At 38.0% G+C, this 16,277-nt stretch overlaps 1 protein-coding gene across 4 annotated transcripts; it reads left to right on the top strand.

The window, feature by feature from the left end:
* Window positions 1-219: 219 nt before the first annotated feature.
* Window positions 220-7,298, top strand: LOC117330294 (betaine--homocysteine S-methyltransferase 1-like). Of its 4 annotated transcripts, none has more exons than XM_033888475.1 (7): window positions 220-310; window positions 1,045-1,235; window positions 1,328-1,522; window positions 3,287-3,398; window positions 3,660-3,838; window positions 4,530-4,611; window positions 6,085-7,298. In XM_033888475.1, exons 1-7 carry the CDS (start codon window positions 298-300, stop codon window positions 6,357-6,359), a joined length of 1,047 nt encoding a protein of 348 aa, XP_033744366.1. In that variant the 5' UTR covers window positions 220-297; the 3' UTR covers window positions 6,360-7,298. The 4 variants fall into 4 exon arrangements, with proteins under 4 accessions (XP_033744366.1, XP_033744368.1, XP_033744365.1 ...); XM_033888477.1 differs by lacking the exon at window positions 220-310 and adding an exon at window positions 342-850; XM_033888478.1 differs by lacking the exon at window positions 220-310 and adding an exon at window positions 344-554.
* The last annotated feature ends 8,979 nt before the right edge of the window (window positions 7,299-16,277 follow it).

Raw genomic sequence — 16,277 nt, 5'->3', positions numbered from 1 at the left:
CTATCATGATGGTGTTTTACTCCAGTATTGATTGTTAACGGATGTGTTGCTTGACCGATCATGTTCATCATGACCTGAAAAGTCAATAATAGATTTAAAAAAATAAACATAACATTTCAAAGTAGATCGTGCAAAGAAATAACACAAATAAGACATGTTTTAAGTTAGCACGCCCCTGTGCATTGAACTACTTATTACACGTATAAATACCTTTCAATATAACAGGTTCTAAGTTCGCAAGCACCGATGCGTTGAACATTGGATCCACCTTGCTGGCCTTTCACAGCGGATGTCGCCATGTCTAAAGACGGTAATTTACAAACACGTATCGCTGTATTTGTTGTTCGTTTACCTGTGTATTATGATATGTAACCATAGCTCATATAACATCAGTTATCAGTAATATTGTGGAAGCCTACGTGTGATCTTTTACAACTCTCTCGACATGGCTTCGTTCAGAGAGATTTCTGATATCGCTGCTCAAAACGGGAAACAACAATTAAAATCATACACTATTCAGTGGTCACTGATGTCTGCATGACTAATTACTAAAGGTTATCCTTGATTATTACACCATTTTAAATCAGGAGAGTAATCATATTGTGATCGCTTTGTGGTACTGTGTGTCTAACTCCGGATCGGGAATGGAGAGGACGACTTATTAGTAATGCTATGACATTTCGGTTGGAGTCACTGTTACGCTTGTATACTTAAAGCGTAAATAATGTGTTTTTATCCATTGGATTTGATATCGGAGCCTGAGCCTCGGACCAGGCTAGGCTATCCATAATATTGTATCAGAAATGATAGAAGTACAGAAAACGCTAGTCATTATTTCTCATGGTACCCGGTAAGGTCGATTTACAGCAGTTCTAGTTACATGTATTGTGCATATTGTTAAGTTTCAAGTTTCTGTAAAGTAATACACCGCGTGAGGATGGTGCTAATTGAAGAGTGAATGACCTTAACCACGTTTTGTTTTTGTTTGTTGATTTGTTTTCTTCATTTTTAGATGTTCTGTGAATAGCATGCATTTCTCATCAGGTTTGGTCCATCGCCTGGCTCGTGGGGATAGCATTATTATCGCTGAGGGCTACGTCAGGGAGTTTGAGCGACGTGGATATTTAAATGCCGGAGCCTTTGTACCGGAAGTAGTCCTCGAATCGCCACACCTCGTGAAAGTCATGCATGAAGAGTTTGTCCATGCCGGAAGTGACGTTGTAGAAGCTTTCACGGTATGTGCGTTTATAAAAATATCTACTTAATTAATACCATAATGCTTTGCTTTCTTTTTACGGTCTCAAATTTACATAAACTTTTTTTCCAGTACTATGCTCACAGAGAGAAAATGAGGTTGGTAGGCCGAGAAGGTGACTTGGAAAAACTCAACAGGACAGCTCTAAGAATCGCTCGTGAGGTTGCAGACAATACCGGAACGCTTATGGCGGGAAACATTTGTAACACTGGTCTATATGATCCAGATGATAAGAAATCCGATGAAACGATAATGATGATGTTTAAGGTGAGAAACAATGACAAATATAACTATTAACTATACTTTCCATCGACACATTTAGCTATGAGTTCCAAAATCACAGTAAATCACTCTGCGTGAACTTATTAGTGATACAACAACCCGCGCACGACTAATGATAATGGTACATTAACATCTCCCACGGTAGTTCCTCTGTCCCTAAACTACAATGTATATCCGTTGCCTGTGTAGCGGAACGTGACCGGGTCGATCATCGGCGACCAGGTAGCTCGATTGGTAGATCATCCGACTGGTGTTCGAAGGTCCCGGGTTCGAACCCCGGTCTGGCCGTACATTTTTTCAGTCCTCTTACATTTGGTGCCTGTGATCTAACCTTGTTTCAATTGAGGTGGATACTTGACACGGGGATACTCGAATCTGGGCTGTGAGTTGCTAGGCCTTCGGGGTCGAAGACTTTAAGAGGGAGGGAAGAAAGTGTATCGGAACTGAACCGGGTCGATCATCGGTGACCAGTAGAGCAACCGGCTAGTGTTCGGAGGTCCCGGGTTCGAACCCCGGAGTGGCCGTGCATTTACAGCTCCTCTTACACCTGTAAAGGCCGTGTAATGAGGTTAACCTATTAAAGAAGATAAGCAATTATCATCGATCCATTGGCACAATAATTAATATGTTAATGACATATCACTTGTAAAGCCACATTCCCAAAATGTATTTATATATATGTGCACATACGAAATACTCATGGATATGCCCTGGTTTCCCTGGACTAAAGGAAATTCTTCAACTTTTTAAAATTTCCCATGAAGGAGTATTGTTGTATTTAAGGAAAATATTATTATGTAAAAGAACCTTCCTTGAATTATGTAATATTTTTCTTGTGGAAAAAATTAAGGTAAGGAGTTTCCTTGAGTGAAGGAATATTGACTTGGGCTAGATTGTTTAATTTCCACACTCATCTCATTGTAGAAACTAAGAATTAGCATAAGAACCTGCGAATGTGTTAAGTACATTGCATATGTAGTCAGAGTAATATTAGACGTTGTTCCAAAGGGTTAGATCAGTCGTCGGTAAAGTAACTCCCCGCTGTGATGTATAAATGCTGAAATATGGAAAAAGACCACACCGCCAAAGACAACAGCTAGCACAAACGAAACCGAAATTCTATCTAACATTGTCTCAGGCTATATGACAGATGTCTCTGTTATCATGTATCAATCAATCATACTCACACCTAGGACTATATAAGGCTAGATATTAATGTACTGTTTTGTCGGTTTCCAAGGACTGTACTGAGCAGTTCTACACACGTGAATAAACCAAGATATAACTACTTGGACTCCGTCTTCCTCTCTTACTCCGTACACAACAATTCTACAAGTGACTACAAACCTTTTAGTTCACAGTCCAACTCAAAGTCGGTAAAATAAGTGCAAAATACATGTACACATGAAATATATATATTTGCTTTGCGACTATTGAAAGAAAATTGCGAATAAGACCAGGTGTTCTGGTATGTTAAGCGTATTATGCTGTGTCATGTGTCTGCTGAATGTACCAAATAATTACCCATATATATATTATATATATAGAGAAAAAAAAACTGTTTTTTCTCAATAACCTCACTGCACAGATAACTTCTCCATGCAAACGCACGCCGTGTATTTTTGTAAACATGTCCAGGCGTTGCTGTTACTGTACCATCTTATTGTTGTTGCTGCTGCTGAGCTTCACAGGTGGGACCGTGGAAAATGGAACAAATGACAAAACTGTATAACGTTATTGTTGTTGCAGGAACAGCTTGAGTGGGCCGTGGAAGGCGGGGCCGATTATATCATAGCAGAGACGTTCAACGACTTCGGGGAAGCCATGCTAGCTCTACAGGCCATCAAAACGTTCGGCCAAGGTTTGTGTACTAATGTATCACCATCAGCTACCAAAACACACCATAGCAATTCAAGAACCTTTTAAGGACTATCTTTGTCATGGGGTACTCAGCTGATAGTTTCATGGTATTCATGCTTCCTCTGGTGCCTTCTCGTTAGACTTAAGATTGATACAAGCAACGTACATACGAAATACCTCAGAAATCAAGCAAGCAAGCGTGAACTAGTAACTATTATCTCACGGAAAAGATATCAGTTCATCCCCATTTCAATTTTGCTAGGGTTACCAGCCGTCATCACAATGGCAGCGTACGTGCCTGATGTGACCACGGATGACGTCAGTTTCCCCGAAGCGTGTAAGCGTTTAGAAGAGGCGGGAGCGGCGGTTGTTGGCTTAAACTGTGCACGTGGTCCTTCAACTATGTTACCACTTATCCGACAGATACGTGCCGTGTGTAAGGTATTGATGTCTCTTAAATTAAATAGATTATAGACATCTCCGTTTTCTTAAGAACGTTTTATCTAGCATGCCTAGTAGAGGAACGCAATCATCAATTGCTGCATCCTGTATTTCATGCCAGGCCTCATGGACGTAATCTCTTATATTCTGTATCTCTTTTTCTTGCACAGGATGTCTTCCTTCAGTGTTCTTTCTTTCTATATTCTGTAAACTTCCATTGACATCTCTTTGCCATTCATCTTCATAATTTATGACACTGGATGTTGTCTCCTTGACACCCATCCTCAAATGACACTAAATGTTGTTTCCTTGTCACCCATCCTCATATGACACTAGATGCTGTCGGCTTGTCACCCATCCTCATATGACACTGGATGTTGTCTCCTTGACACCCATCCTCATATGACACTGGATATTGTCTCCTTGACACCCATCCTCATATGACACTGGATGTTGTCTCCTTGACACCCATCCTCATGTGACACTGGATGTTGTCTCCTTGACACCCATCCTCATGTGACACTGGATGTTGTCTCCTTGACACCCATCCTCATATGACACTGGATGTTGTCGCCTTGACACCAATCCTCATATGACACTGGATGTTGCAGCGTCGTTTAGTAAAAAAAATCACCTTGTGTCCCATATATTGTCATTACAAGTTATTTATGTATCGATTTCTCTCATCCAGGGTCCTATAGCCGCGATTCCTGTTCCGTTCCGTACAGACAAAGACCATGTCACATTCCAGTCTCTGAAGGATAATCAAACAGGTAAACATGGTATATGTTGGTCTTACTGTTTCAGTATGTGTTTAATCAGATTACAGTTTCTTCCTTGTAGATAGAGGATAAAGTGCGGGAATCTGTAATGACGTCATTTCTTTGTGACGTTACTCCACGTCAACATGACGGCGCCATTTTGAAAGGATTGATCAGCGCAATTTAAGCGTTTTCTGCTGTTATCGGAGAATCTGCGCATAAATAGCCAACACCAAGTGAGTATTTAGTCAAAAACTGGTCAGAATATTTCAAAGATACAGCAAAATAACCAATCTATCTATCTCCGCTTCGACTGGAAAAATCAGCAAGTTTCAACGAGGTGAATACAAAGGCTAGCTCTGATTGGTCCAAAACGGAAAACTTATATTTTCACTGCAAAATCTTATATTTTCACTGCTGATAGCTGCAGTGAAAATATAAGTTTTATTAGTTTGAAAAATTTCTTTATTGCATTTTTTTCCAGTGAAATATAGAAATTTATCAAACTAATAAAACTTATAAATGTAAGAATTTGCAGTGAAAATATAAGTTTTCCGTTTTTGACAAATCAGAGCGGACCTTTGTATTCACCTCGTTGAAACTTGCCGATTTTTCCTATCGAAGCGGAGATAGATAAATTGGTTATTTTGCTGTATTTCTGAAATTTTCAGACTAGTTTTTAACAAAATACTCACTTAACGTTAGCTATTCATGCACTTAAATTGCGTTGATCAGTCCTTTCAAAATGGCGCTGTCAAGTTGACGTGGAGTAACGTCACAAAGAGATGACGTCATTACTGATTCACGCACTTTTTGACGCTATTAATTTTTCGATGTTTTAAATTTTGTTTTTAAGTTTATGAAATGCAATAAAAAGAAAATTGAATGGTGTCGCGTTAAATATAAATTAAATATACTCGTATGACAGAATATTTCGATATTTTTCACTCGTGCTTCGCACTCGTGAAAATATCTATATTCTGTCATACTCGTGAAATATATGTTATATATAACGGGAAACCATTTAATATCCTCTATATATTTCACTGGCAAAAATGCAATAAACTGTAATATTGAATAGCTTAAAAATGATTCACCTTAAGACTACAGTTTGGTCCTTTTGGTCCGTGGTCTTTGGTGGCGCTGTGAGTTGATTGACCTTTCGACTACGGTTTGGTCCTTGTTGTCTGATGCCTTTGGTCTGTGGTCTTTGGTGACGTTGTGAGTTGATTGACCTTAAGACTACGGGTTGTCCTTGCAGTCTCGATGGTCTGACGGAAGAAAGGAAGATACATTAAAATCACTGATGGATAAAATTGGTATTCATCAGAATTTTTGCACAATATGTCACCAGTCTTGTCTATCATGTGGTTTACGTTTCATTTCTTACAATCAACTGGGATTATTGTTTCCAGAGGGAAGCGTCAATCTAGTGTAATAAAGTAGAAAGTAATTGACTTCAGCATTATTGGATTTTATTTGTAGGTGAAAATCTCTATCCTGTAGATGTGTGTGCATGTATGTCCAAGAGAAGTGAAATCCGAACTTTTGCACGAGAAGCTAGGGAAATCGGTGTGAACTACATCGGTCTGTGTTGCGGAAATGCACCGTTTTACTTGCGGGAAGTGGCGGAGGAATATGGTAGGACCCCGGCCGCAAGTAAATACAACCCAGATATGTCCAGTAGTCATATCTACAACCAAACGACGGCAACAGCGAGATCTCTCAAACTTAGATCATACACTGGCATAGACAGTTAATGATTTCTATGTCGCACGAGTGTCCTTATACCATAACAGAGAGGGTTAATGGCCTCGACATACTAAGACTTATTTATATGTTCATATAGCGATATTTACAAAGTACATTGTATAATCAACAAATCACTGAATCACTGAACGACATCGATATAAGTCTTGTTTGACCTCTGTGATGTATGGTGGCGTTTTCACATAACTGGAATTTATCTTTCGCGACTTCCTTCCGGTTGCACACACACTAAGTAGATTCTATAATAAAATTGTATATACACTTTAAAAGTTCTAAAACACATAAAATATACTCGGAGTATAAAAACTAGTATATTGCGACTGTAATCCGCATATCGGTTAACTAGTAATCAACTAATTTTAATATGGTTGTATCGTATGCACAGGTTGTGGAATACTTGTGTCATAGTTTCCCAAAAGACCTTGACATGCATGCACAAAGTAACTGGAAGAGCAGTCCCCAGGACTACACTGTCGTAATGTACGTACTTGTACGGAAGTAAAAAAGTTAATTTCTATGTTTTCACTTTTTTTAAGACAAACATTTTATGTTCTGATTGAGCAAGAAATTTATCTAGAGTATGTAAACACTGTCTGATATCAGTATAAAAATAGACATCTTTATACGGCTTGATTGGCAAAAAGGTCAACTACAAGCACTTACAAAATTAATGTACAAGGACTGAAGGATCCATTTCCTTCATGGCATGCGACAACGCTCAAATTGTTGTAAAGGTGAACAAGATCACAATTTCACAAGTTATTATACATGTATGGCCCTCTTGGTAGGTTGATATCCCCTCGGGCGTAGACAGCCCTGGGGGGAAATGACTACTTCAGGTAGACAAACCTTCATATAAACCCTACCAAGAGGGCTACACATTGTCTATTACACAATAAAAAATAAATAAATAAAATAATCAACCAAGACATCAGTGATTCTTATTTTTTTTTAATATAATAATAATAAACAATGTATGGCCCCCTTGGTTTGTGGAATCTTTGTTATAATATATTTGCTGTGCTCTTCACAACCTAATTAAGCTACAGTCTTCGTTAATTAATTATGATTTTGAAATCAGGGTTGATAATTTGAAATAAAATTTATATTGGAACTTTCTATGATATGCATCATACTCCATCACATTTTCGAGCATGTCATTTGTTAAAAACTTAATTTCGTCCTCGATTTTTCTACATTTTATTGCTGTTCGACGGCTGAAGGGAGACAACTTACTCTGACGCTTGTCGTGGAAACAGCCTAGCTGACCTCTGATTTGAATGTGGATCAAATTAGTTTACAAATCCGGTGTGATTCACTTCTCTCAGGAAATCATTATTAAAAAGTGGCTAACTAAATATAAAGTATGAGTATGTCGCTACTAACCCGGATACTAGATTTGGACGACACTCGTTCGCTGTCACTTTTTATCACGTGCTTCCTATATCTCAAGTGTAGAGATAAACAATACATAGAGGATACCGTAGCAGTGTCTTCAGTAATACCAAATATATTTCACGAGAAATGCAAATAGTTAGTTTTCACGAGTGCGTATTACTGAAGATTCTGTTTATTACAGATTAGAAAACTCTCCAAATTGTCGTTTGCAAGCAGTGCTTTGATTAGTCAAATCAGAAAAAGCGGTATTGTTTAACTAGTGAAAAATTTCAGAAAAGGGATATTTTTTAGTTAAAAATATCACTTTTGTAGAATGAATAATTTTCGATATTTCGATGGTAAAAATGTAATAAAATAAGGTATATCATTGCACGTCATTGCATAGAACAAAAACAACGGAGAATACCGACATATGTAAACTAAACCGTAATTCTAACTAAAAACCTGTATTAACTAAAGATTTGAACGGACACATTGGAAGGTACAAAGAGAGTGACCAGGTGTTGCGGGAGTGTCAGCGTCTTCTGCTTCATCGACAAATCCGAGTTAGGTCACATCCTCAAAAATGAAAACTAGGGTAACGACAACGGAACCACCAAGCATATCATATCGCAAAAAGAAATAGAAATTTCCAAATGAGATGAAGATGTCAGCTATAACAGTCTCCCATGGTATTCATCAACCTGTGTATTTCGAAATTACGTGTTTTTAATTTATATCCCGTCAGTAATCGCCATCTAACACGGAAATTATCCTTGAATATCGAATCATCTGTGCCATTTAAACACCGTAGATTTAGGAATCAGGAATGCTACTATCTAGAAGTTGTAAATTAACGTTTTGAGAAACGTAATCATTACACTCGTCATATGGCATAATTGTAAGTTGTCCCAGCTAGAAACGTGGATGTTACATCCCCCCCCCCCCCCCCCCCCCCCCCCCCCCCCCTCCTATCAGAGCAGGGCCCTTATTGCAATTGTTAAATAAAGCAAGTGTATTAGACATATATCTTAATGTTTATTCAGATGTACGCAAACTGGATGAGCGTATGCACTTTGCAGGAACAAAGTAAAAAGACTATCACAATTCTAAACCTAAAATCTATGTTTCCAAAACATCTACCAAGCAGGTTCCTGTGAATAAAAATAGAACTAAGGTAATTGATATTAACAACAGAACGTATTCGTTTATATAATACAAAGCAGGTCCTTTGGACCTTTTACTGCGTTGTGGGTTATACGTGGGATAGTGTTAAGGGTGACAGATAGCAACCCAACGAAAAATGTCCAGTATATATCTATAGGTGAAACTGAAGGACGTTCCAATGTCTATCACTAAATGTTTCATGTGTGTTAGCTCTTCTGATAACCTCAATATACCAAGCCTCGTGCAAAACAAAAATAAGTCGCCTAAGAGAAGTCACAATTTATTGTCATTGGTATGAAAATAGTCTGTTGAAGGAACTTGTCACTAAACTCGACAAAGTGATGTTGTCGACATGAAGCATAAGAAAATATGCGATTCAATTAAAATTCCAGTCTATGGCTATATATGGATGTGTGTAAGCAATACACTGTAAGGTACATAGAATTGACTGAGTCACTGAAAAAATTAATGATGAGTTTATCCCTTAAAGGAACCGATAAACATATGAGCCTATCAAGATCAATTCTAGATAATAATTAATTGGGTGTTATGATATTGATAACACGGTAGTTATGTAGTGGGCGTTACGGTATTGATAACACGGTTGTTATGTAGTGGGTGTTATGATACTGATAACACGGTAGTTGTGTAGTGGGTGTTATGATATTGATAACACGGTAGTTATGTAGTGGGTGTTGTGTTATTGATAACACGGTTGTTATGTAGTGGGTGTTATGATATTGATAACACGGTTGTTATGTAGTGGGTGTTATGATATTGATAACACTGTAGTTATATGTATCGGGTGTTATGATATTGATAACACGGTAGTTGTATAGTGGGTGTTATGATATTGATAACATGGTAGTTATGTAGTGGGTGTTATGATACTGATAACACGGTAGTTGTGTAGTGGGTGTTATGTTATTGGTAACACGGTAGTTGTGTAGTGGGTGTTATGATATTGATAACACTGTAGTTATATGTATCGGGTATTATGACATTGATAACACGGTAGTTGTATAGTGGGTGTTATGATATTGATAACACGGTAGTTGTGTAGTGGGTGTTATGATATTGATAACACGGTTGTTATGTAGTGGGTGTTATGATACTGATAACACGGTAGTTGTGTAGTGGGTGTTATGATATTGATAACACGGTAGTTATGTAGTGGGTGTTGTGTTATTGATAACACGGTAGTTATGTAGTGGGTGTTATGATACTGATAACACGGTAGTTATGTAGTAGGTATTATGATATTGATAACACGGTAGTTGTGTAGTAGGTGTTATGATACTGATAACACGGTTGTTATGTAGTGGGTGTTATGATACTGATAACACGGTAGTTGTGTAGTGGGTGTTATGATATTGATAACACGGTAGTTATGTAGTGGGTGTTGTGTTATTGATAACACGGTAGTTATGTAGTAGGTGTTATGATATTGATAACATGGTAGTTATGTAGTGGGTGTTATGATACTGATAACACGGTAGTTGTGTAGTGGGTGTTATGTTATTGGTAACACGGTAGTTGTGTAGTGGGTGTTGTGTTATTGATAACACGGTAGTTGTGTAGTAGGTATTATGATATTGGTAACACGGTAGTTATGTAGTGGGTGTTATGATATTGATAACACTGTAGTTATATGTATCGGGTATTATGACATTGATAACACGGTAGTTGTATAGTGGGTGTTATGATATTGATAACACGGTAGTAAGTTGTGTAGTAGGTATTATGATATTGATAACACGGTAGTTATGTAGTGGGTGTTATGATACTGATAACACGGTAGTTGTGTAGTGGGTGTTATGATATTGATAACACGATAGTTATGTAGTGGGTGTTATGATATTGATAACACGGTAGTTGTGTAGTGGGTGTTATGATATTGATAACACGATAGTTATGTAGTGGGTGTTATGATATTGATAACACGGTAGTTATGTAGTGGGTGTTATGATACTGATAACACGGTAGTTGTGTAGTGGGTGTTATGATATTGATAACACGGTAGTTATGTATCGGGTGTTATGATATTGATAACACGGTAGTTGTGTAGTAGGTATTATGATATTGATAACACGGTTGTTATGTAGTGGGTGTTGTGTTATTGATAACACGGTAGTTGTGTATTGGGTGTTATGATACTGATAACACGGTAGTTGTGTACTGGGTGTTATGATATTGATAACACGATAGTTATGTAGTGGGTGTTATGATATTGATAACACGGTAGTTGTTATTGGGTGTTATGATATTGATAACACGGTTGTTATGTAGTGGGTGTTATGATACTGATAACACTGTAGTTGTGTAGTGGGTGTTATGATATTGATAACACGGTAGTTATGTAGTGGGTGTTATGTTATTGATAACACGGTAGTTATGTAGAGGGTGTTATGATATTGATAACACGGTAGTTGTGTAGTGGGTGTTATGATATTGATAACACGGTAGTTGTGTAGTGGGTGTTATGATATTGATAACACGGTAGTTGTGTAGTGGGTGTTATGATATTGATAACACGGTAGTTATGTAGAGGGTGTTATGATATTGATAACACGGTAGTTGTGTAGTGGGTGTTATGTTATTGATAACATGGTAGTTATGTAGTAGGTGTTATGATATTGATAACACGGTAGTTGTGTAGTGGGTGTTATGTTATTGATGACACGGTAGTTATGTAGTGGGTGTTATGATATTGATAACACGGTAGTTATGTAGTGGGTGTTATGATATTGATAACATGGTAGTTGTGTAGTGGGTGTTATGATATTGATAACACGGTAGTTGTGTAGTGGGTGTTATGCTATTGATAACACGGTAGTTGTGTAGTGGGTGTTATGATATTGATAACACGGTAGTTGTATAGTGGGTGTTATGATATTGATAACACTGGTAGTTATGTAGTGGGTGTTATGATACTGATAACACGGTAGTTATGTAGTGGGTGTTATGTTATTGATAACACGGTAGTTATGTAGTGGATGTTATGATATTGATAGCACTGTAGTTATGTAGTGGGTGTTATGATATTGATAACATGGTAGTTGTGTAGTGGGTGTTATGTTATTGATGACACGGTAGTTATGTTGTGTGTGTTATGATTCTGATAACACGGTAGTTATGTAGTAGGGTGTTATGATATTGATAACACGGTAGTTATGTAGTGGGTGTTATGATATTGATAACACGGTAGTTATGTAGTGGGTGTTATGATATTGATAACACGGTAGTTATGTAGTGGGTGTTATGATATTGATAACACGGTAGTTGTGTAGTGGGTGTTATGATATTGATAACACGGTAGTTGTGTAGTGGGTGTTATGATATTGATAACACGGTAGTTATGTAGTGGGTGTTATGATATTGATAACACGGTAGTTATGTAGTGGGTGTTATGATATTGATAACACGGTAGTTATGTAGTGGGTGTTATGATATTGATAACACGGTAGTTATGTAGTGGGTGTTATGATATTGATAACACGGTAGTTATGTAGTGGGTGTTGTGTTATTGATAACACGGTAGTTATGTAGTGGGTGTTATGATATTGATAACACGGTAGTTATGTAGTGGGTGTTATGATATTGATAACACGGTAGTTGTGTAGTGGGTGTTATGATATTGATAACACGGTAGTTATGTAGTGGGTGTTATGATTATTGATAACACGGTAGTTATGTAGTAGGTGTTATGATATTGATAACACGGTTGTTATGTAGTGGGTGTTATGTTATTGATAACACGGTAGTTGTGTAGTGGGTGTTGTGTTATTGATAACACGGTAGTTGTGTAATGGGTATTATGATATTGATAACACGGTAGTTATGAAGTGGGTGTTATGATAGTGATAACACGGTTATTATGTAGTGGGTGTTATGATACTGATAACACGGTAGTTATGTAGTGGGTGTTGTGTTATTGATAACACGGTAGTTGTGTAGTGGTTGTTGTGTTATTGATAACACGGTAGTTGTATAGTGGTTGTTATGGTACTGATAACACGATAGTTGTGTAGTGGTTGTTCCGGTATTGATAACACATCAGTTATATAATGGAGGTTAGGAAACCGTGACTGATAACGCAGTAGTTGTACAGGCAATGCACACGTGTCCGATGACAGCTCCCTCTCGTCGATTTTCTCTACTTTTACCACAATATATTACTCTATTACAAGTAAAGATCTATATACAGATCGATAATCTTCTTGATATGCATCAAGCGATCATCCTTTTTACTTCGGGGGTTATATGATCGAAGACCCTGACTTCAAAATCGTGAACAATGTAGCTAAGTATGTCATGAATGTCGTAACATTTCCACAATCCATCAGGGACACATGTACAAATGTATATGTATACATTTAAACTATAAGTAATAAAGGATTTGGTTCTCCTAAAACACACATTTACAGTTGTTTATATATCTTAATGAAGAGAATAAATTATTAATGTTTAAGAAATTATTAACTGGAACCGATGTTTGGTATATCATTAGGCAAGGTATACCAAGTTTAGACTCTGTGAGCATGACCTAGACCTAGCTCGTGGTCAAATAATATTACATAACATCAATATACTTAAGGTTTGTGAAGTTTACAAAGATATTGAAAACGAAATCCACTTTTCTATAAATTTCCTTTACATGATCAAGTTAGAGAAATGTAGCTCGATAAAATGAAATTAGATATGTCAGAAGAAACAAGAGGCCCAAGGGCCTTAACGTTCATCTGACTCTAAAGACCCTTATGATATTGTAGTATGCATTCTCTGCAGCTAGTATAGTGGCACTGTTGGCCATCTTGTATTTTGGATCAACACAAATAATAACAACACTTGATGAGAACTATCTCAGGATCATTTCTGGTAAGTCAGAGCTGAATCCCACTGGTGAAACTTGAGAAGAAATTTGAAATAGCTGTTATTCAGGAATACCATGATTGCACAATCATGTCACAAAATGGCTACCGTGGCTGCCATGTCAAAGTTTTTACGAGGCCGAAAAATAACAACACTTTGTTGGCTCTCCGTCTTTAACATCCTCACCAATTTCCAGCTCAATGGCACCAGTGGAACTGGAGAAGAAGTTTAAAATGTGTTTTTCAAGATGGCTGCCATGGCGGCCATCTTGGATTTCTGACCGACCCGATAAATAACAACACTTGGTCAAGCCCATCTCAGGATCATTTCTGGTAACTTAGAGCTGAATCCCACTGTTGGAATTTGAGAAGAAGTTTGAAATAAGTGTTGTTCAGGAAAACAATGATTGCACAATCATGTCACAAAATGGCTGCCGTGGCAGCCATGTCAAATTTTTTACGAGGCCGAAAAATAACAACACTTTGTTGGCTCTCTGTCCTTAACATCCTCACCAATTTCCAGCTCAATGGCACCAGTGGAACTGGAGAAAAAGTTTAAAATGTGTTTTTCAAGATGGCTGCCATGGCGGCCATCTTGGGTTTCTGACCGACCCGATAAATTACAACACTTGGTCAGGACCATCTCAGGATCGTTTCTGGTAAGTTTGAGCTCAATTCCATTGTTGGAATTTGAGAAGAAGTTTGAAAAAGGGGTTGTTCAGGAAAACCATGATTGCACAATCATGTTAAAAAATGGCCGCCGTGACTGTCATGTTAAGTTTTTACGGGCCGAAAAATAACAACACTTTGTTGGCTCTCCTTTCGTAACATCCTCACCAATTTCCAGCTCAATGGCACCAGTGGAACTGGAGAAAAAGTTTAAAATGTGTTTTTCAAGATGGCTGCCATGGCGGCCATCTTGGGTTTCTGACCGACCCGATAAATTACAACACTTGGTCAGGACCATCTCAGGATCGTTTCTGGTAAGTTTGAGCTCAATTCCATTGTTGGAATTTGAGAAGAAGTTTGAAAAAGGGGTTGTTCAGGAAAACCATGATTGCACAATCATGTTAAAAAATGGCCGCCGTGACTGTCATGTTAAGTTTTTACGGGCCGAAAAATAACAACACTTTGTTGGCTCTCCGTCTTTAACATCCTCACCAATTTCCAGCTCAATGGCACCAGTGGAACTGGAGAAGAAGTTTAAAATGTGTTTTTCAAGATGGCTGCCATGGCGGCCATCTTGGATTTCTGACCGACCCGATAAATAACAACACTTGGTCAAGCCCATCTCAGGATCATTTCTGGTAACTTAGAGCTGAATCCCACTGTTGGAATTTGAGAAGAAGTTTGAAATAAGTGTTGTTCAGGAAAACAATGATTGCACAATCATGTCACAAAATGGCTGCCGTGGCAGCCATGTCAAATTTTTTACGAGGCCGAAAAATAACAACACTTTGTTGGCTCTCTGTCCTTAACATCCTCACCAATTTCCAGCTCAATGGCACCAGTGGAACTGGAGAAAAAGTTTAAAATGTGTTTTTCAAGATGGCTGCCATGGCGGCCATCTTGGGTTTCTGACCGACCCGATAAATTACAACACTTGGTCAGGACCATCTCAGGATCGTTTCTGGTAAGTTTGAGCTCAATTCCATTGTTGGAATTTGAGAAGAAGTTTGAAAAAGGGGTTGTTCAGGAAAACCATGATTGCACAATCATGTTAAAAAATGGCCGCCGTGACTGTCATGTTAAGTTTTTACGGGCCGAAAAATAACAACACTTTGTTGGCTCTCCTTTCGTAACATCCTCACCAATTTCCAGCTCAATGGCACCAGTGGAACTGGAGAAAAAGTTTAAAATGTGTTTTTCAAGATGGCTGCCATGGCGGCCATCTTGGGTTTCTGACCGACCCGATAAATTACAACACTTGGTCAGGACCATCTCAGGATCGTTTCAGGATCCCATTGTTGGAATTTGAGAAGAAGTTTGAAATGTGAAGTGGAACTGGAGAAGAAGTTTAAAATGTGTTTTTTTCAAGATGGTCCTTCGGGTCAGATGACCTAAAGAGTCTTATTTCCATCTTGTCAAATTGAATAGAATATAAAAATTATTTCAACCCAGTGACTTATTCCACGCCCGACTGAAAAATCTTGATTTTTATTTTTTGTTATATGGATCAGGACCAAATTGTTGTAAAAGTTCGATAAATATGATTAGGTCTATTATTTCGTCTATTTAAAATTATACAAGCTCGATGAGCGTATACTAACGCACTTTGTTAAAGAAATTACCATTCTAAACCTTTTGATATGCTACAGGCTAAATGTAGGTCTAGCGGGCCCTTTGAACCTTTTGTTTCGTTGTACGAGCTAGTGTTAGGGCCATCGAAAACAAAATCGTGCGCTGTGTAAGGTCCAGACTTTGTTCTTGAGAGGGGTTTCCTTCGGATCCAGGCGGGCTCAGGTTTTTCCTTTTCCTATTTGACCTCGTATA

Source organism: Pecten maximus, chromosome 7 (genome assembly GCF_902652985.1).
Source record: "Pecten maximus chromosome 7, xPecMax1.1, whole genome shotgun sequence".
NCBI classification, from domain to species: domain Eukaryota; kingdom Metazoa; phylum Mollusca; class Bivalvia; order Pectinida; family Pectinidae; genus Pecten; species Pecten maximus.
This window is presented reverse-complemented; position numbering and strand designations above follow the sequence as displayed.

What these genes read in the sequence shown, in the direction of transcription:
- LOC117330294 (XM_033888474.1), top strand. Translation starts at nt 1,029, where the DNA reads ATGCATTTCTCATCAGGTTTGGTCCATCGCCTGGCTCGTGGGGATAGC. An exon ending in ACGTTGTAGAAGCTTTCACG is followed by an intron (nt 1,236 to 1,327) that starts GTATGTGCGTTT and finishes CTTTTTTTCCAG; the next exon opens with TACTATGCTCACAGAGAGAA. An exon ending in AGATACGTGCCGTGTGTAAG is followed by an intron (nt 3,839 to 4,529) that starts GTATTGATGTCT and finishes TCTCTCATCCAG; the next exon opens with GGTCCTATAGCCGCGATTCC.